The 21,203-nt window shown below is 41.8% G+C and overlaps 1 protein-coding gene across 2 annotated transcripts in view; it reads left to right on the top strand.

Annotated features, from left to right (window-relative positions):
* The first annotated feature begins 9,785 nt into the window (after positions 1-9,785).
* Positions 9,786-21,203, top strand: part of IKBKB (inhibitor of nuclear factor kappa B kinase subunit beta) — an 82,790-nt gene continuing 71,372 nt past the window's right edge. For both annotated transcript variants that reach the window (XM_069075824.1, XM_069075823.1), the window contains exons 1-3: positions 9,786-9,982; positions 10,660-10,780; positions 20,982-21,076. In XM_069075824.1, the coding sequence (XP_068931925.1) occupies positions 10,676-10,780; positions 20,982-21,076 (200 nt within the window). In that variant the 5' untranslated portion in view covers positions 9,786-9,982; positions 10,660-10,675. The remainder of the gene's footprint in view (positions 9,983-10,659; positions 10,781-20,981; positions 21,077-21,203) is intronic.

Below are 21,203 nucleotides of genomic sequence, written 5' to 3'. Positions count from 1 at the left end.
GGATCCCTGCAGGATGCATATTGACTTTGAAAACCACAAGTTAATATTTATCTATGTTGCATTGTATTTTTCTTTACTTCGTTAAATATTTCCCAATTACATTTTAATCTAATTCATTCCCACTCTAGAGTTTTGCTGTGGTTTGTGGCTCTTGGGCTAATGAATTTGATACCTCTGACTACAATGTCAAAGACCACAGAGAGGTCTAGAGGAATGCTGATTTAGAAAAAGTCATTAGGATTGAGCAAGATATCATTGGTAACTGGAGAGAGCCAGATTGCAAAGAGTTAAGGAGAGGGTGAGAGGAAAAGGAGTCAAATAATGTAGACAGCCACAAAAGGGCAGAAAGAAATGAGATGTTAAAGGGAATGAATGGGCCAAGTAAGGGAGGATCAAGAAGACATAGAAATGTCAGTAGGGGCTAGGGAAGCAGTCAGTAAATAGGGAGGGATTGAAGATAAGTAAAAAGAGTGGAGGTGATAAAAATGTCAGTTTACTGGAGAAGAAGAGATAGAATGGGATGACCTGTGCATGTAGAGGGGCTTGCTTTGGCAAGAGAGGGCCATCTCATCATGGGAGACTGGTGAAGAAGGAGATAATGGAAGAGGCATTTGGGAGATGTAAGCTGAGGAAGAGGGGAGAAGCAGGAGGTCTTGACCAATGGCCTTTTTTTTTTTTCAGTGAAATATGAGGCAAAGTTCTCAACTGAGAGGATGGGTGGAGGGGGTCATTTGGCCTGTCATCATCTAAGGCAACTTGGAACTCCTAATTTGTACTGTTGGGGTAAATTTCCATGCTGGGAGTTCAAATCTGGCCTCACACCTACTGTATAGGCCTGGGCAAATCACTTAACCTGTTTGCCTCAGTTTCTTCATCTGTAAAATGGGAATAATAATAGCACCTACTTCCCAGGGTTGTTATAATAATCAAATACATTGTGTTAGCTGTTATTTTATTTTGGATTAAAAAAATTTTTTATACAGTAACTTGATGTGAGAAACATGAGATGCTATTCTCAATCTCCATTCTACTCTCAAGCTTAAGGAGCAACTTGTTTTATTTTTGCTTTATTTTTTTTGGAGGAATGAAGAGGAGGCAACTGGGGTTAAGTAACTTGCCCAAGGTCACACAGCTAGTTAGTGTCAAGTATCTGAGGTCAGATTTTAACTCAGGTCCTCCTGACTCCAGGGCTGGTGCTCTATCCACTGTGCCACCTAGCTGCCCCAACAGTACGTACTTTAAAAATTTTTGCTGAGTTGAACTGAAAGAGCCATTTCTGTGTTACCTGAAGGATTCTGAGTAAAGGTGTTATCTCCCCTCTCATCATTACATGTTGCTTCCCAATGATTATTTCCCACTAAGTCTGTTAAAAGAGAAAATCCATTTCAACACTATGGCAGAAACTAGGCATGGACCAACATCTTATACTGTATAACAAGATAAGGTCAAAATAGGTACATGACTTAGACATAAAAGGTGAAACTATAAGCAAATTAGGAGAGCAAGGAATAGTTTACCTATAGAGAAGGGAAGAATTTATGACCAAATAAGAGGGAGAGAACATTATGAAATGCAAAATGGATAATTTTGACTACATTAAATTAAAAAGGTTTTGCAAATCAAAGCCAATGCACCCAATATTGAAAGGGAAGCAGAAAGCTGGGAAACAATTTTTATAACCAGTATCTCTGATAAAGGCCTCATTTCTTAAATATATAGAGAAATGAGTCAAATCTTTTTTTTTTTAAGCAACCGGGGTTAAGTAACTTGCTCAAGTTTACACCGCCAGTTATTTCTGGGTGTGGTGCTAAGTATCTGAGCCCAGATTTGATCCCCAGGTCATCCCGACACTGGGGCAGGTGCTCTTACTAGCTGAGCCACCTGGCCGCCCCTAAGCAATTGGGGTTAAGTAACTTGCTCGAGGTTACACGGCCAGGTGTTTCTGGGTGGGTGCTAAGTGTCTGAGCCCAGAGAAATGAGTCAAATCTAGAAGAATGCAAGTCGTTCCCCAATCGATGAGTGGTCAAAGGATATGAACAGGCAGTTTTCAGAGGAAGAAATTAAAGTTATCTATAACCATGTGAAAAAATGCTCTAAATCACTATGGATTAGAGAAATGCAAATCAAAACAACTCTGAGGTACCATGTCTCACCAGTCAGATTGGCTAATATGACAAAACAGGAAAATGTTAAATGTTGGAGATGTAGGAAAATTGAAATACTAATGCATTCTTGGTGAAGTTGTGAACCGATCCAAACATACTGGAAAACAATATGGAACTGTGACCAAAGGGCTATAAAATTGCATACACTTTGAGGATCAAGCAATACCACTTCTTGGTTTGTACCCCAAAGAGATCATAAAAAAGGGAAAAGGACCCACATGTACAAAAATATTTATAGCAGCTCTTTTTGTGGTAGCCAAGAATTGGAAAATGAGTGTATGCCCATCATTGGGGAATGACTGAACAAGTTGTGGTATATGAATGTAATGGAATACTGTTGTTCCATAAGAAATGATGGGCAGGCAGATTTCAGAAAAACCTAGAAAGACTTTCATGAACTAACGTTGAGCGAAGTGAGCAGAACCAGGAGAACATTGTACACAGTAACAGCAACATTATACAATGATCAACTGTGATAGACTTAACTCTTCTCAGCAATGCAACGATCTAAATCAATTCCAAAAGACTCATGATGGCACATCCAGAGAAAGAACTATGGAGTCTGAATACAGATGAAAGCATACTATTTTCTCTTTCTTTTGTTGTTTTTTCTTTCTCATGGTTTTCCCCTTTTGTTCTGATTCTTCTTTCACAACATTACTAATGTGGAAATGTGTTTAATATGATCATATATGGATAGCCTACATCAGATTGCATGCTGTCTTGGAGAGGCGTGAGGGTAGAAGGGGGAAATTTAGAACTCAAAATCTTATAAAAGTACATGTTGAAAACTAAAAATAAGTAAATTTTTTAAAAAGAAAAAAAAGAAAGTCCATTTCTTTATTCCTTCTAACTAAACAAGTTTGTTTTTTCAACTTTTCTGGCTATAGAAGATCAAATACAGAAAAGAATTTGATTTTCACGAAGGAGCAGGTTCTGACTTGCCTTTCTCAAATCTTTGCATTCTGAAGGCCTGGACGATGGTGGGTTAACTGGAGCCCTTCATGAGAACAAACAAAATAATTTCTAAAAACTTGGCAGAGGACCTGACTTAACACCTGGTATTCAAAGGCTATTAGATTCCTTGGGTGAGGAGGGGTGGCATTCTCCCTGAGCAGGATACTCTCAACTTTGTTTTCTTCCTTGTCTTGAAATTGACTCTTGGTCCTATGACTCAGCTCCTGTGTGGCTCCAAAGACAATCTGGCTGCCTTCCCTCACTCAAAAGGAGGCCAGTGTTGCTTTCCCTCCTAATAAAGCTGAAGGGGAATCCATAAACCCTGAAGCACAATATTCTGGAAAACTGATATAACAGACTCTCCCTCATCCCCATCCCACCACTACCACCACCCCACACACCCACACACTGATACAGAGAGAAAATGGAATGCACTGCACCCCAGGCTTTCACCAACCCCCATGAACTGAACTTCTAAAGAAAAAAAAAAACTCCAAGAAAATTTCCACCAATTCATCAATTCACCTGTTCATCAATGTGGGTATTCCCCCAATGAAGCAGAACCCACCTTATTCATAAAGTCCCTGCTCAAATTCTGTTCAGACAGCTAGGTTGCACAGTGCATAGAGTGCAGGACCTGGAGTCAGGAAGACTCAAATCTGGCCTCAGATACTTACACAAATCACTTAACTCTGTTTGCTTAAGTTTCCTCATCTGTAAAATGAGCTAAAGAAGAAAATGGCAAACCACTCCAGTATCTTTGTCAAGAAAAACCCAAAAGGGGTCACAAAGAGTCAGATATGACCAAAACAAAGACACTACAACTTCTAACATGTTTTCTCTATTGTCAATTAATCTAATTGTCTTCTGGGTTTTCTAGGAGTTAGCAGGGATGTTGGAGACATTCAAAAATGATCCTTAGAGAATCCTGTCTCCCCAGCAGGATTTTAAACTCCTCTGAGGAATGGAATTCTATTTTACATTCCTTTTGTATCTGCCCTCACTCCTCCTCAAAGGCATTATAATACAGTGAGTAGAGTTTTAGGTCTGCTGGCAAGAGATCTTGAGTTCAGTTCAGATAGACCTTTCTCAGTTCTTATTATTCTTGACCTTTCTGTAGTGTTTGATGCTGTTGAGCCTTTCATCCTGGGTACTCTCTCCTCTCTGGACTTTCCCAATGCTACTCTCTCAGTGCTCCTGCCTACCTGACAGTCACCTTTACCGGATCATCAGCCCAGTCCCAGCCCTCTAACTGTGGGTGTAACCTCAGACTCTGTGCTGGGCCCTATTATCTTCACTCACTACACCCTCTCTCACTCGATGACCTCATCACCTTAGTGATCTTATCATCTCCACGAAGATGAATCCCAGATCTATATATCTCTCAAAAATTCCCAACTGTTTCCAACTAAATATCCGGTAGGCATTTACCTGAGAGTCACAGAACACACTTCAGAGAAGGCCCAGAGAAGCGATACTCATTTGTGCTTCTGATTAAGAAAAGCAATTGCTTACTCGGACCCACAGGCTCCAACTAGTCCATTATGCCCCATAAAGAAATAGTCCTCCAGGACAGCATCACAAACACTACAAGTCTTAACTAGAACTTTTGTTGTTGTTTTAAGTTGTTTTCCCCAAACCCATACCTCTTCCTTGCTTGCTTATTTATTTGTTTGTTTATTTATTTATTGCTTTTTGGAGGGGGGAAGGTAGGGCATTTGGGGTTAAGTGACTTGCCCAAGGTCACATGGCTAGTGTTAAGTGTCTGAGGCTCCATTTAAACTCAGGTCCTCCTGACTCCAGGTCTGGTGCTCTATTCACTGCGCCACTTAGCTATCCCTTGCTTCTTTATTTCTGTCGGAGATACCACCATCCTTCGGGTCAATCAGGGTCAGAATAGTGAAATCACTCAATTTTTCTCTCTCCTGCAGTCTCCATACCAAGGGTGTCCTGGAACCAGCTCTAACAAGCTTCAGAAAGAACTGACTGTTAAATTTTCAGTGTGAACATTTGTTGTTGTTGAATCGTTTCAATCCTGTCCCACTCTTCATGACCCCTTTGGGGTTTTCTTGGCAGAGATACTAGGGTGGTTTGCCATTTCCTGCTCCAGTTCATTTTATAGATGAAGAAACTGAAGCAGATAGGGTTAAGTGACTTACCTAGGGTCACACAGCTAGTAAACATCTGAGCATTTACATATTAGAAATTGACAAATATTACATATCTGACCTAGTTAGCAACTGAACATTTACAAATTAGAAATCGGCAAACATTACATACCAGAACTTGATTTATGGTTTTGTTCATCACCTAGACTTGAGAAAGTAAAGGAGAAAATGATAATAATGCAGATCAACCTTCAAAGTATGCCCCAGATTTAGAGAACTGATTGTTAAAATCAGTTACCAACAAACCCCTGATCTATACCTTAACAGTTGACAATTCTTGTTGATTCCACCTCCAAAACATCTCTCCAATTAGTCACTTTTCTCCATTCATATATATCACCTCTAGTCTAGATCCTCATAATTTTTCTAGAGAATTATCTCCAGTTAATTTTTCTCCCTGACTCCAGTTTCTCACCACTATAATCCATCCTCCACAGAGTTGCCAAAATAACCCTCCTAATATACAGGTCAGACCCCATCACTTCCCCATTTAAGAAGGAATTGCTTCTCCCACGAAATACAAATTCCTTTGTTTGACATTGATAGCCCTTCACACCCTGCTTTCAGTTTGACTTTCCAGCTTTATCACACATTACTTCCCCTCAGGTACTCTTAGGTTCCAATCAGATCGACTGCTTCCTGTCCTGCAACAGTGACATTCCATTTCCCAACTCTTCGGTCTTTATGGCCTGTCCCCCAGCCTTGGAATACTCTCTCAAAACCTCTAAAAAATAGAGATATTTTTTAGAATCTCTAGCTTCTGTGAATACCAACTCATGTGCCAGTTCCTATAGGAAGATCTCCACCCCCTCCCCCCAAATCCCCCTCCCCCCCACACACACAACCCAACTGATAATGTGTTCTCCCAGTTCAAAATAGCTGGTATTTATTTATCTATGCCTGGCCTCAGACACATACAGCCTGTAGAATTGTGAACAGATCAGTGCCCTAGGCACCTCTTTAAAATTGGAAAACGCAGAAAACAGGCTAACCTTTTTTTGGAAAGGAGTTTCCTCATCCACCAGTTTTCTGTACCAAAGAAATCACACATCTAGTCCCTATCCCTGTGTATCTGATTAAATATATGCCTCCCAGCAGAGTGTGAGCTCTTTGAATGAGTTGTGGGGGTGAGGGGGGAAGGAAGCATTTATTAATAATAGCTGATGTTTATATAGCACCTAAGATGTGCAAATCTCTTTACATATAAATTAGGCAACCAGGTGGTACAATAACTAACAGCTGAGTTCAAATCTCATCTCAGACACTTACTAGATGTGTGACCCAGTTACTTTGAGATTCACTAAGTCTCCTCCTCTGTAAAACCGGTATAAAAATAGCACTTACCTTCCAGCGTTGTTGTGAGGAAAAAATGGGATGATATTTGTAAGGTGCTTTGTAAACCTTAAAATTCTAGATGGAAGTTAGCTACTATTTGATTCTCACAACAACCTTGTGAGGTGGGTGCTATTATTATACCCATTTTTACAGATGAGGAAACCGAGTCTAAATAGTTAAGAGACTTGCCCAGTCACACAGTTAGTTCATCAGTGTCTGAGGTTAGATTTAAAACTAAGGTTTTCTAACCCCTAAGGCCTTAACTCTATCTATCACACTACCTAGTTTACCTGGGGGTGGGGAGGAGGTGCTGGAGGAATTCTGGGAGGGAAGAGTGGGACAAGTGTTTATCAAGTACCTGTTACATAATCCTCAGAGGTAGGTGCTATTATGAACCCCATTTTAAAGCTGAGGATATTGAGGTAGGCAGAGGTTAAGTGACTTGACCAGGGTCACACCGCTCATAAGTTGTTTTTCGGTTGTGTCTGACTCTTTATGATCCTATTTGGGGTTTTCTTGGCAAAGATACTGGAGTATCTTTTACTTCTCTGGCTCATTTTACAGATGAAGAAACTGAGGTAAATGGGGTTATGCTATTTACCCAGGGTCACACAGCTAGCAAGTGTCTGAGGCCAGACCTAAACTCAGGTCTTCCTGACTTCAAGCCCAGAACTCCATCTTCTGATCTGCTATACCACCCAAGTGCCTAGGAATAGAAAGACAAAAGTAGACAGTCCCTGCCTTCAAAGAACTTACAGTAGGGAAAGACAACACACTTCGGGGCAGTGGTGGCCAGGAAGGGGCACTTTGGTCAGTAAAGTTATAGAGATGGTGGCTAGGGCCTCAGGGCACTGGATTACCAAGCCCTTTTTGAGAGGTAAGGCTAAGTTGATTTGGTCATGGTTCCAGAACTGAAGAAGGGGAGAGGGGAGAGAAAAGGAATGGATACCCAAAGATAAAAAGATTAAAAAAGAACAGGGTACTCAAAGAGGAAAAGCTGTTGGGTGAAAAGATGGTCAGGGAATAGGGAATGATGTTATTGGAGAAACATCTCCTGACTTCATGTGGTGGGTTAACTGCTGCCAAATATATATTTATCTATCACAAGGAAGAAATTAAAGAGGTAAAAACCTAGGTTTTATTATTATGCTCGAGTATAGGTTCAGGCCTCAGAGAAAACCTGAACAATCATTGGGATTCTGACCAGGCTTCTTATAGTCAGAGAAATAATCCATTTACAGATTGTAGTTGTGTACATTCCTCTTTGGCCATAAAAGTTAGAGAGAAAGATAGAGCCTTCAATGTCATAAAAGTCCAACAAACTTAGTTAAACATTTATAATTTCAAAAGGAAACAGACCTCATCAAACAAACTTTGTAAGTAAACTAAGTCAGGATACAGATTAAACTACATTTAGAGGATTCACAAATAGCCTGATTAAGGGGGAAGATTTACATGGCCAAGGACTCAAGAGACAGTGGAGAACCTTTCTCAGGCTTCTTATTTAAGGAATGTTTAAGGCCCTAAGGGCTAGGTGGCTCAGTGGCTGGAGTACCTTGCCTGGAGTCAAGAAGATGTGAGTTCAAATGTGACTTCAGTTACTAGCTGTGTGACCCTGGGCAAGTCACTAAACCCCTATCAGTCTCAGTTCCTCATCTGTAAAATGGGGACACACTGGAGAAGAAAGTGGCACTCCAGTATCTTTGCCAAGAAAACCCCGTTTATGAGTCAGTCATGAACAACAAGGTTCTAAGTAAATTTTTACATCCCATGAGACAGGTTTTGGTCAGCTGAATTTAATATTAAGACAGACTTTTAGTTAACCAAAATTTGAAGGAGATGGTCCTGAGTCTCAAATAACAAGAGGAAATGAAAACTTCCAGTAACAAAGTGAAACCTGTCTGGAGTTTGCCTAAAATAATGGACCATTCACCAAGATGGATGCTGGGGAAACTGAGGGCAGGAAACGTTTCCCATTTGTCTTTGTATCTCTAGCACCTACCTAAGCACAATGCTCTATATGATTAAGTGCTTGCTAAATAGTTATTAAATGGATGGATAGATGCATGCATGCATGGAAGGATGGATGCATGCATGGAAGGATGGATGCATGGATGGATGAAATTATCTAGCCGAAACTCTCATTGTATAGGTGAGGAAACTGAGGCTCAAGTAAGTTGTCCACTATCATATAGGTAGTTCTAAATCCTGAGAAATTTTAGACATAAGGCTTTTCCACTATAACAGGCTGCTTCTCCCTTTATGAAGGTTAAAAAAATTTTTTTTTAACATTTCCTCATACTCCTTAGGCTTGCTTTTAATGCAACATTGTCAGGTTTTTGTAAGAGCAAGAACGAATTTACTTTAAACACCCCTTAGATCAACTCCGTCACTTTTTAAAAGAAGAGATTCCCTAAGCCTCAGAGAAGGGAACTGATTTGCTCATGTCATCCAGCTAATGCAGGAGGGGTAAAGGAGCCGACGCAATCAAACCTAGCTCCTCTGACTCTTCCTCCAAGACTCTTGAATTTATTTTTCTTTCTTTCTTTTGGCATGGTGGCGGTTTCCTTTGGAATAGGGTTTAGCTGTGACTTATCTTTTCAGATAAAGGGCAGAGAGCATCCAGAAGGGAGGAATAACTGAAGGGGATGACAGTGTGGTAACAGCAGATTCCTGTAAATCATCAGCCAGTCCATCCTAAGCAGGGACCCAAGGAAATTCCACCTCATGCAGTGTCAGAGGAAGCAGAAAGAGCCCTCCCAGCTGTGGGAAGGCTGAGGAAATCCCCACCACTGCTGCCACTCCCAGAACCTGCTCCTGGGTCAGTTTCAGCTGTGTGAGAAAGGGTCTGGGACTTTGTTGCAATCATTCCTTGTTTGAGGGTGCTGGGATTTGGCACCAAAGTGTACTTCGAAAAGACTGTCCTCCCCCTCTGTACCCCCAACACACACCCTGGGATTCTTGTTTTTGTTTTTTTAATTTTTAGAACAATACACATCTTCCTGAAAAGTCCTGGGATCTGGGGTCCACGCTGGGCAGAGCCAGGTAGGTTGGAGGGATGCATAGCATGCCCAGTCTAGAACACCAGAAGCCGGGAGCTGAAGGCCTGCTCCGTCCCTGTGGCCCCTTTAAGAGCCTGCCCGTCCCCCGCCATGTGGCCCGCTGACATCAGAGCAGGAAGTGTTTGAGGAAGTCCAGAGCTGGCTGGCAAGCTGTCTAATCCAGGTCCCCGAACCCTGATATGGGCAAGGGCCACCCACCGATCTAAGTCCCTACAGGTGGTCCCCGCCTCCCTCCAGGGATCCCTGTTCCCTGCCCTGGCAAGTGCCGCCTCCCCCTCCCCCAACCACCAGGCAGGTGAGTTTCATTATCCCCACCCCTTCACCCCTACCCCCCCTTCCCTGGGACCCTGAGCTGGCTTAAGGTGGAACAAGTTGTGACCTCCTTTCAGTCCCTCTCCTTGGTCACTCCTCCTGACTTCAGGGAGATAATCAGTATTGTTCACCCCTACCTGAAGTTTTAGCAACAAATTTCTACTGAGTTTGGGAAGTTGGCTTTTCCCACCCACTCTGTTTTGCTTCTGGTTGGCAAGTGTTAAAATCCAGATTTCTGTAAAGCCCAAAGAGAGAAAATCCAGCTGGTGTGGGTTCCCCCACTGATCCATTTGAAGTGGGTGGTTTGGGTTGTCGGGGAAGAAGGATTCATTCATAGACTCCCCAAACCATATAAAGGCATATGTGATTTCCCAGGAGGTAAGAATTGACTTTCAGATTTTTTTCCGGGGAAAGTAAGGGGAGGGAATCTTTAAATGGCACCTTAGGTGTGGATTCCTTTGGTGATTGAAGGATCTCTTTGAGTGACGGAGGTGGGAGAAGTATTAAAGAATTTGTTAAAGTTCCTTTTTTAAAAAAAAAAACAAAAATCCACTTGACCCTTCTCACTCACACCGAAAGGCAGGAGTCCTCTGTCCTGTTCCATCTCTCCAGGGAGTCTTGTTTTTCTTCCTCTGACCCTCCTTTTCTGAATTCCCTCAGCAATAACCTCTTCAGAATGAGCTGGCCACCTTCCCTTCAAATGCAGACTTGTGGGCCCTGGGAAATGAAAGAAAGGCTTGGAACTGGGGGATTTGGAAACGTCATCCGGTGGCACAATGAGGTAGGTAGGGCCTCTCTCTAGCCTGGGAAGAAACAGTCATGAGGTGAGTGGGGGTGTATCTCACACTTAGATTCCTGAGTGGCTCTAGTGAGATTCATTCTATTTGATCTGGGTGTTCCAATCCACCATGTTCTGGGTTTTGACTTATTCTTGGGTCCTGGTGGTAGAGTGGTCTCCTTTGGAGAGAGGAGGCAAGGAGGCAGAAAGAACCAGGATCAGAGTAGCTTTCTCAGGTTTACTGATCTTCCCTAGCCTGCCTGTCAAAAACCTTGGACATCAATCAACTGTCATTTATTAAATAAACCTTTCCTATGTACAGGGAAGACCAAGAAAAAGTAAAAATCCCTGACCTCAAGGAGCTTATAGTCTAATATCCAGTGACTGGATTTCATTATAATGGCACACTAATGTCCTGACAAAATCCCACCAAAAAAACTATTTCCTTAAGGTTGTAGCCCGCGTTCCACACCAGAAAGTCCAGCACGTTCTTCACCATAATCCAGGAATCTTTTAGGATTGAGTGGTCACATAGCTTTTGTTGTTTGCCGGTAAGGCTTTTGACTGGACAGTCCTGACCCATGGTTATGCAACTCCAAATGTGAAAGTACACCAGGTCTTCTCAATTCCAAGTGGACAGGACTCTTCTGGATATTTGGAGGTTAAATCCAAACAGCTTTGGAGTCAGGTTGCTTAGGAGAGAAGCTCTGATTCCTGGCAGAGGGTCAGGAGTACTAGCCAGTCCTGTACCTGAAAGGGCCCAGTGGGAAAAAAAAAGTCTATCTCAAGCTCTAAATAAATCTAAAGGGGAGGATCCAGTCACCACCTAGGTTAACTCCCCTCTCCCCACAGTGGTCTAGCATTAAATACAAACCCCCTCTTAGAGTCACCAAATTATTCCTACATTATAACATTAAATTCAATAAACATATAAGTGCCTGCTATCTACAAGGAAAGGCCTTGTACTGCAGGCTGTGGATATAAAGACTAGACAGTCCCTGCTTTCAAGGATCTCACATTCTATTTTAGGGACACAATATGGACAAGAATAAATAAATATAAAATATTTAACCTGAGGTGTTGGAAAAAAGTGATTTTCTTACAGAGCGAATAAAGAAAACTTAGAGAATCTAGACTCCTTGACCTTCACAGCTATCACTATCACAGCTCACATTTCTGTAGTACCTTCCAGCATACAAAACGCTTCCCTCACCACAATGGTTGAAATTATAAGCATTTTTTTTAAAACAAGCTTTGATTTTATTGGTTTAGGAAGATCCTGATAAGGAAACATCCTATACCTATATACATTTGCACATTAGAGAATTGCCTGTGACGGGGATGGAGTGACTTGCCCAGGCTCCCATGACCCATTTGTGTAAAAGGTGGGATTTGAACCCAGATCTTTTGACTTGGAGGCCTCCTCTCTCTCCGCTGTGCCATGCTATCTCTCAGGTATTGTAAGTGTTATTATGCTCATTTTACAAATGAGGGAGGTTTAAATTCCTTGCCCAAGATCAAATGACTACATAGGTTTCGTATGGTAGTGTTCTTATTCAGTTATTTCTGACTCTTCATGATCCTGTGGACCATAGCACACCAGAGCTGGCCAAAGCAATCTTGGCAAAGATGCTGGAGTGGTTTGCCATTTCCTTCTCCATTGGATTAAGGCAAGCAGAGGTTAAGTGACCCATCTAGGGTCATACAGCTAGTGAGCGTCTGAGGCCAGATCTGATTTCAGATTGCCCTGACTCCAGGTCCAGCGCTTTATCCACTGAACCATCTAGCTGCCCCTTTCTGTGGTAGCACTAGGACTCAAATCTTGGTATCCAGAGTTCAGGGATCGTTCTCTTTCACCACCCTCCCTAACAGGCCCCTTCTCAGCCCAGTCAAGGGCAGTTACTGTGGCTTTAAAAAAAAAAAAAAAGGAAAGGAGGGAGAAAGGGGAAGTAGAAAGGAGAAAGAAAGAAGGAAGCAGAGAAAAAGAGAGAGAGAGAGAGAGAGAGAATAGAAGAGAGAATTTCCCTGTAAGTGTTCCAGCTGTCTATCATATCCAGTTTGAAATGGTCTCCACCTGCTCTCTCTGCTCTGAGTGCCCACACAGTCTAAATACCATTGCTCCATAGCCACAAAGGGTGTTTTGGTTTTGACCTAACCATGGGCATATGGGCAAAGTCTGTGGGGAAGAGATATTGTGTGTGTGTGTGTGTGTGTGTGTGTGTATTTGGAATCTGACCTACACATTGCTATAATTTCTCTAAAATACCACTTGCCCACCACATACACCCCAGTTGGCCCTGCTTTCTGGGTGTGCCCTGTTACTCTCAGCCACTTGTGTGGGTGCCACAGTAACAAGAGACTGAGTTTTCTTGACTAAACGCCAGAGCTCAGGCTATGCCTTCCAATGAGGGCATCCTTATTGGAAGGACTCATCCCTGAGTCACCATCAGGAAACTTCCTTTAAGAAATAACTCTATTCTCTCTTTCCTCAACCTAAAGATAAAGCTGTCCTCCAAAGGACAGTCATAAGGATAGGTCTAAGTTGACCTGGAAAGAAACCTGAAAAGATCTAGTCCAGCCTCCTCATTTTACAAATGAGGAAACTGAGGCCCAGAGAGACATGTCCCAGCCAAGGTAACAGAGCTAATGAGTAGCTAAGCCAGGATTTAAACTCTAGGCCTCAGCTTCAAATCTTGTACTCTCTCCCCTCCACCACCGCCTGAGACTTTAGAGCACTATTTAAGGTCTGCTGAGAGTCACTGTGGGGTGAGGTGAGGTGAGAGGGACCAGTACTCTGTGGTCCCTGAGCAAAGCATTAGGATCGGTGCTTCCAACTGAATCACCAGTGGTTTTGAAATAAGCTTTAAACATTATTGGCAAAGCCTAAACTTGGCTTAGTCCAGGTGGTTCAAGTTTTTTGGGATTTTATTTAAAATGCAGTAGGTACTCATGCGCCATAAAATCAAATTAAAGCTACTTTAATCACTGAAATTTTAAAATGTATGATTCAAGAATTAAAAAGGATATAAAGCACAATTCCCTTTCTGTAGCCAGGAACCAAAGGAAGCACCCTGTATGTAGTTTAAGCTCCAGAACATCATTCTGGACTCTTACCTGCTGCTGGACCAATCCTATTATATATAATTCAAACCACTGGGCCCACAACATAAGTGGGACTAAGCCAAGGAGCAAAGGGGACTGGATGTGGCCGTAACAGCTGCAGTAACTCCAACAGCAAGCCCAAGTTCCCACCATATCCCACTCCTTGGAGACTGGTTCCTACCGTGTTTCCCCGATAATAAGACACTGTCTTATTAATTTTTTGGAAAGAAAAACACCAGAGGGCTTATTTTCAGGGGAGGGCTTATGTTGTCCTGCCTCAGCTCTCCTCCGAGGCACTGCTCTCAATGGCACCAGCAAGCAAATCACTGGGGAAGAACAGGATGACGCGCTCACTGCTGCAGCTCTGATTGGATGCAGCTCGGAGCGCCGCATGCGTGCGTTTCGGGGGGGGGGGAACGGTGCATACAGAGGGTACCGTAAGATAGCATGTAGCGCAGGGGATCACCTTCACTACAGTAGCAATCTCAATAGGGCTTATTTTCTGGGGAGGGCTTATTTTTAGAGGAATCTTACACAGTAAGGGGAGGGCTTATTTTCGGGATGGGTCTTATTATCGGGGAAACACGGTAACAGTTTTCTAGGGGACCTTTCATCATTAAAACAATCTCAAAAACATCTCTAAAATCTGGAGAATGAGAATAAAACAAAAAAAAATACAAAACAATATAAGCAATCTTTTTTTAAAATTGGGAAAATGCTGTCAGTGGCAGTTCCTAAAAATCTTATGAGATAAAATAATAGTGATAGCCAGGAAATAATAGTGATGGCCAGGTTTGACACTAGAACATAAGGCCCATTAAATGGGTGATAAGATGTCCAGCTTTCTTTTCTATCACAGGTTTAGACCATTTGAATTAAAACAGCTAAGAGGGGCAGGTAGGTGATTCAGTAGACAGAGTCAGGAAGACCTACTTCAAATCTAACCTCAGATACTTACTAGCTGTGTGACCTAGGGCAAGTCACTTGACCCTGTTTGCCTCAGTTTCCTCATTTGTAAAATGAGCTGGAGAAGGAAATGGCAAACCACTTCAATGTCTTTGCCAAGAAAACCCCCAAAAGGGTCTCAGACACTACTGAAATGACTGTATGATGACAAAAGGACACAGGCATACAGACCTCTTGCATGGAGACTCCCCCATTCAGTGTTCCCAGGCCCCCAACCAAAACTTCACCTCCTTATGAGCCTCATCAGGGAATGATACCAAATTTTCTTCCCTTAGGAGCAGTTACCAAAGGCTTATCATCTTCCATGGGGGTTGGATGTCTGACCTCAGATACTTGTTGTGTGACCTTAGGCAAGTCACTTAACTTCTGCCTACCTCAGTTTCCTCAACTATAAAATGGGGATAGTAGTAGTACCTATCTCATAGAGTTGTGAAGATCAAATGAGATAAATGAGCCTGGCACATAGTAGGTGCTTAATAAATTTTTATTCCCTTCTCCCTCCTCCCCCAATAGTTCCAGGTCTTTCAACTTCTATACCTTTTATTTTTTTCTTGAGATTTTAAATTAATTTTTAAATTTAATATATAATAATTAATTTAATAATTTAATTTAATTTTTGAAATTTAATTTATTTATTTTTAGTTTTCAACATTCACTTCCATAAGTTTTAAATTTTCTTCCCCTCCTTCCCCAAGACAACATGCAGTCTGAGATAGGCTCTTCATATACATTCCTATTTTCACATTCGTCATGTTGGTTCTATGCCTTTTAAATAGGGAAGAATTAAGTTTCTTCACTTTAAAAGTAGGCTTATTCCTTAGAGTTATTTTTTTTAACATACCACCATTTCTTTTCTTAGTCTCTCATCCTTTCCCTCTCTCTTTTCATCTAATCTGTAACCAGGGTCTATTAATTCTATTTCCACAGTATTTCTCATTTCCATCTCCTTCTTAATCACTCCTGCTTTCAGCAGCCTCATTCAGGCCCTCATGACTGCTCTCCTGGCATATTTTAATAGTCTTTAATGTGTAGTCACACTGTGTGTTTGTTTTCTCTCACCTCCCACTGATTCTGGATTAATTGTTCTAATGTACTGTGCACTCTAATTACGAATAATCAGTACTGACTCTTTAGACAGAAAGGGTCAATTGCTGAAGCCCCCTACCTTGACAGAACTCTTCTTTAAGAGCAGGCATCTAACTTGGCCCAGCATGGTGGCGGATGCCTGTAAACCTTGTTATTATAGAGGCTGAGGCTTGAGCAAAAAATGGAGTTCTGAACTGTCTTCACTAAGTCTAGCACCAATATGGACTGCAAAGGAGTGGACAAAAATGACCAATAGGGCATTGAAATGCCAAGTAAATGGGGAGATAGTAAGAGAACACCTTACTGCTTTTGATGAATCAGGCCCCCAGAGCCAAGTGATGGCCAGGAACAGCACCAGAAATTTCAGGTCCACCCAGTGAATGATAAGATGTCCAGCTTAGTCCCCCCCATCACAGGTCAGGACCACCTCAATTAAAACCACTGAGAGGACACGGGCTTTTTGCATGCTTCCCATGGTAAGATTTGGCAGAGGTCATTACTGGACTAGTATCAGTGATCTTTGGAACATTATGGAGACTGGGAGAGGTCCTGGAGGACCTTATAAAGCAGGGGTTCTTAACCTCTTTTTGTGTCATGGCCCCCTGGCAGTCAGAAAAAGCCATGGACCTCTTCTTAGGATAATGTTTTAAAATAATTGGATGAAATGCTAAATCTCAGCTAGAGATTAATAAAATTAAAAATGTATATTTTTCCTATCCGAGGTCATGGATTCCCTGTAATCTATAGTCGGACACTTTGGAGATCTGTGGATCTCAGATTAAGAACCACAAATAAAGGGCATATGTTATACTTATTTTCAAAATAGGGAAAAAAGTGTATTCTGCAGACCACAGGCCAGTGAACTTGACTTCAATTCCTAGTATTCCAGTTATTAAAAGAATGGTTAAAGAACATCTGCAAAAGGACTCAGTAATTACAGACTGCCGAGAGCAGATCACACCATTGGGTTATTACACTGGCAAGTCCAGGGAACGCTGGGGCCGTAGTTGACTTAGATTTCTGTAAAGCATCTGACAATATCTCTCATGTTTTTCCATCAAATTTCTTGTCCATTCTGTGGACTAGATGGAAAGATATGGACTGGATAATAGTATTGTTAGGTGGTGTCAGAAGTGTTTTGAATGACTAGACCCAAAGAGGAGTCATTAGTGGGGAATCTGTGCTTGGTCTTGTGTTGTTGAACATTTTTATAAATAACCTGCATAAATGATAACTCACATTTGCAAAGAATTTTACACTTTATAAGACCTACTTATAATTAATAGGCACTTTATAAATGTTGAATTGAAAAGAGTTTTTCTTACAACAAGATAGGTTGAGATATGTAAGATAGGTATTGCAAGTATGTGATATAGGTATTACAAGTGAGATAGGTATTACAAGTACTTTAATTTCCCTGTTACAGATGAGGATACAAGTACAGAGATATTTGATTTGCCCAAGGTCACAGAGCTAGCAAATGTCAGAGCCAAGACAAGACTAAAATCTCTCCTGATTCTACATCCAGAACTCTTCTCCTTATTACACTGGTACTCTAAGGTCGTAGATGGCATACTTTTCCAACCTAAACCTGAGAGGCATAGCTAATACCATTGTGTGGTTTTGGATTATAATATAAATATACTTATTTAATATTTACTTGTTTACATCATATTTATATAATATACTATATTAATATACCAAACATATGTAATGTACAAATAAATATAATACAAAGAATTTCATATAGAATTAATAAAATATTTGGAAATATATTTTCATGTAAATAATATAAATGGAATGTATAAATATAATATAATGTGTTACACACATATAATATATGATATATAATAATAAAAACATTCTCAGCAGGTAGAAGGAATGTTGTGTTCAGTTTTCTGCCCCACATTTGAGGAAGAAAGTTGATGAGCTGGAGAGTGTCCTAAGGTGAACAATCAGGGTGGTAAAGGGAAATAATAATAACAGCAGTAACAATTCTTGTAATGTTTATTATAATATTATTAATATAACATGTTATTATAATAATACTTATATATTTACTTTATAATGTACTAATATTATAAGAATAATTTACTGCTTCTATTACTACTATATAACAGCTAGCATTTATATAGAGCTTTAAGGTTTGCAAAGTACTTCACATATATAATCTCTTTGGCCCTTGTTACAAGGGCCCTGGGAGGTGGGTGCTGTTATTATCCCTATTTTGCAGAGGAGGAAACTTAAGACTCAGAATTTTGAAGTATTGTGCTCTGGCTCACCCAACTAATAATTGTCTGAGGCTGGATTTGAACTCATAGCTTCCAACAAGTGTTGTGGTTTTTTTTTGGAGAGGGGAGGGCAGGGCAGTTGGGGTTAAGTGACTTGCCCAAGGTCACACAGCTAGTAAGTGTTAATTGTCTGAGGCTAGATTTGAACTCAGGTCCTCCTGAGCCAGGGCCAGTGCTGTATTCACTGTGCCACCTAGCTGCACCACAAGAAGTGTCTGTTGAAAGAAATGGATCTATTTAACCTGGAGGGAAAAGCATATTTAGGAGAGACATCATGGCTGCCTTCAAGTACCTGAAGGGTTGTACTATGGAAAAGGGATTAGGCTCATACTTTTTGGCCCCAGAAAGTAAGGCCAGGAAGAATGGGTAGAAGTTTCAGAGAAGTAAATTTAGGCTTGGTATCAGAAAACTTCCTGATAATTGAAGATGTCCAGAGTGTCATGGGCTGCTTCGGGAGCTCATGGGTACCCCTTGCTGCAGTTCCTCAGGGGACAGTGGGATGATCGCTTGTCTGTTGTAATAATAGCAGCTGACTTTTGTTATTGTTTTGTTGTTTGTCCTTCATTTTCCAAGAGCTCCACGACATCGGGGAGGGGATGCCAAGGCATACAAGTGAATTGGATTTAAGTAAGGGAGAGCCATGCAAAGTCACCAACCTCACTTTTTCCTCTGGAGTCATCTGGGTTCACTGTCCGGTTACACTAGACATGGCTTCAGATACAGTGGAGAACCTTGGCCTTTTAAAGCTAAGGTCTTTAGCAGATCTCAGTTTCACTGAGGCAACACCCATTCAGTGATTCAGGCTAGGTTAAAAAAAAATTAGGCAAAGAATGACTTCTTTAAACTAATCCAGAAAAAAAGAAATTCAGAGGGAAAGACCCTCAGGGTCTCTGGACAAAACAGAAATAATTCCTATTTCCATTCACTCTGAGTCAATCAAGGCCCAAGCAATGACCAAATGGAAGAACCAAGGACAAACAGCCACACTGTGAGTAGTAGGGGGTGCTTGTGCTAGGAGTCCAGCCCTAGGACCATATCTCTCCCCAGCCCAAAGACCCAATCTCTGGCAATAACTCATGAGCTAGCCCCAGTGAGGCAAACTATGTCTCCCTGTTACAAAAACAAGCTGACCTTTGTAGAATTTCCCTTGTATGAACAGGACTATCTTGTACCAGCAGAACTATCATGTACTGATTCCCATAGTTAACATACGCAATCCAGAGGTCAACTCCCAAAGCTATCTTGTTACAGATGTAGCTGACCAAAACCACACCCCATAGAAGTCCCCTCCCCGCCCCAGGCCATGCCAGTAGTGAATGATGCCTGAGGCCAAGGTACAGAAACTGTGTGCTACCATTTAATTAGCATACGTGGCACACCTCTCACTGAACTTTGTCTATATAAGCTTTAGCATCCCCCCCATTAAGTTTCTTTTTTAACTTGCTCAAGGTTACACAGCCAGGTGTTTCTGGGTGGGTGCTAAGTGTCCGATCTCCAGGTCGTTCTGACACTGGAGCCGGTGCTCTTACTCGCTGTGCTACCTGGCCGACCCTAAGCAATTGGGGTTAAGTAACTTGCTCAAGGTTACACGGCCAGGTGTTTCTGGGTGGGTGCTAAGTGTCCGATCTCCAGGTCGTTCTGACACTGGAGCCGGTGCTCTTACTCGCTGTGCTACCTGGCCGCCCCACCCCCCATTAAGTTTCGAATTCCCTAGGGAGCTCTGCCCACTCTTATAGAATTACAGTAAACTTTTTACCACTTGACTGGCCTGTACCTTGATATTATAGAATCCCTGCACTCCTAAACCACATCAATAAGGCACTTTTCCTTCTTTCCTTTCCCCAGGCTACATTTCTTTCTTAAGGATCAAGCCTTAAACCCAAATCACTCTGCCTCCCAGTGATTGGCTGACAAGAGATCCCTGGTGACATTTAGAGAATACTTTAGACACCTTAAGGTAGAATGAAGCTGTGTGGCTCAGTGGACAGAGGGATGGACCTGAAGTCAAGAAGACGTGTTTACATCTAGCCTCAGACACATAGGAGCTGCATGAACCTCCACAAGTCTGTGAAGACTTAAGTTAGCCTCTGTTTCCTCAACTGTAAATGGGGATAATAATGGTACCTACCTCCCAGGGCTGTTGTGAGGATAAAATGAGATGATATTTGTAAAGTGATTTGCAGTTCTTAAAGTGCCATATAAATTCCAATTAACATTAGTATTGCTATTCCCATTTTACAGATGAGGAAATTGAGACACAGATAACAAATGCCAATGGCAGGATTTGAACTCAGGTCTTTTTGACATTAGATCTAGCACTTCAGCCACTATGCTGTGCTAATATGGTGGGTTGGGGGGGTGGAGGGGTGGTGATGAGATGGTTTAAGTACTGATTGGATTAGACATCCTCAGGACTTCTTCCAGCTCTAAGATTCTGTGAATATAAAACATGGTTTCTACCCTCAGGAAGTTAACCATGAAGCTGGATTGACAAAAAAACAAACACACATGTGACAAAGAATAATGAGGTGCTTAATTACATGATACTGATTATGACTCATTAGAAATTGGGGAAAAAGCAGAGGAAGACAAGTTGGAGGAGTGAGAGATGGCCTTCTAGATGGGTTGGGACTTGACCCAGTCCCAAAGACTAGATAGGATATGGCTAAGGGTAAAGGTCGGGCATCATCCCAGGTCAGGGGGTACTCCCTTGTCCATTCAGTACTCTCTTACCCTTTCTGCACAAACTGATCTTGCAGGAAACAGGAGAGCAGATCGCCATCAAACAGTGCCGGCAGGAGCTAAGTCTTCGGAATCGAGAGAGGTGGTGCCTAGAAATACAGATCATGAGAAGGTGAGGTTCTGGAGATCCTGTCCCGTCACAGTGGGGCTTCCTAAAGCTTAGGCATAATGAGGACACCAAGACCTGTAAATGGAATGAGTAACTAAGATCTAGAGTAAGACTATTCCAAGGTCTGAAC

Source organism: Petaurus breviceps, unplaced genomic scaffold (assembly GCF_028583685.1).
Source record: "Petaurus breviceps papuanus isolate PSGF00001 unplaced genomic scaffold, PetGlider_PUasm1.0 90919, whole genome shotgun sequence".
Classification (NCBI taxonomy): Eukaryota; Metazoa; Chordata; class Mammalia; order Diprotodontia; family Petauridae; genus Petaurus; species Petaurus breviceps.
This window is presented reverse-complemented; position numbering and strand designations above follow the sequence as displayed.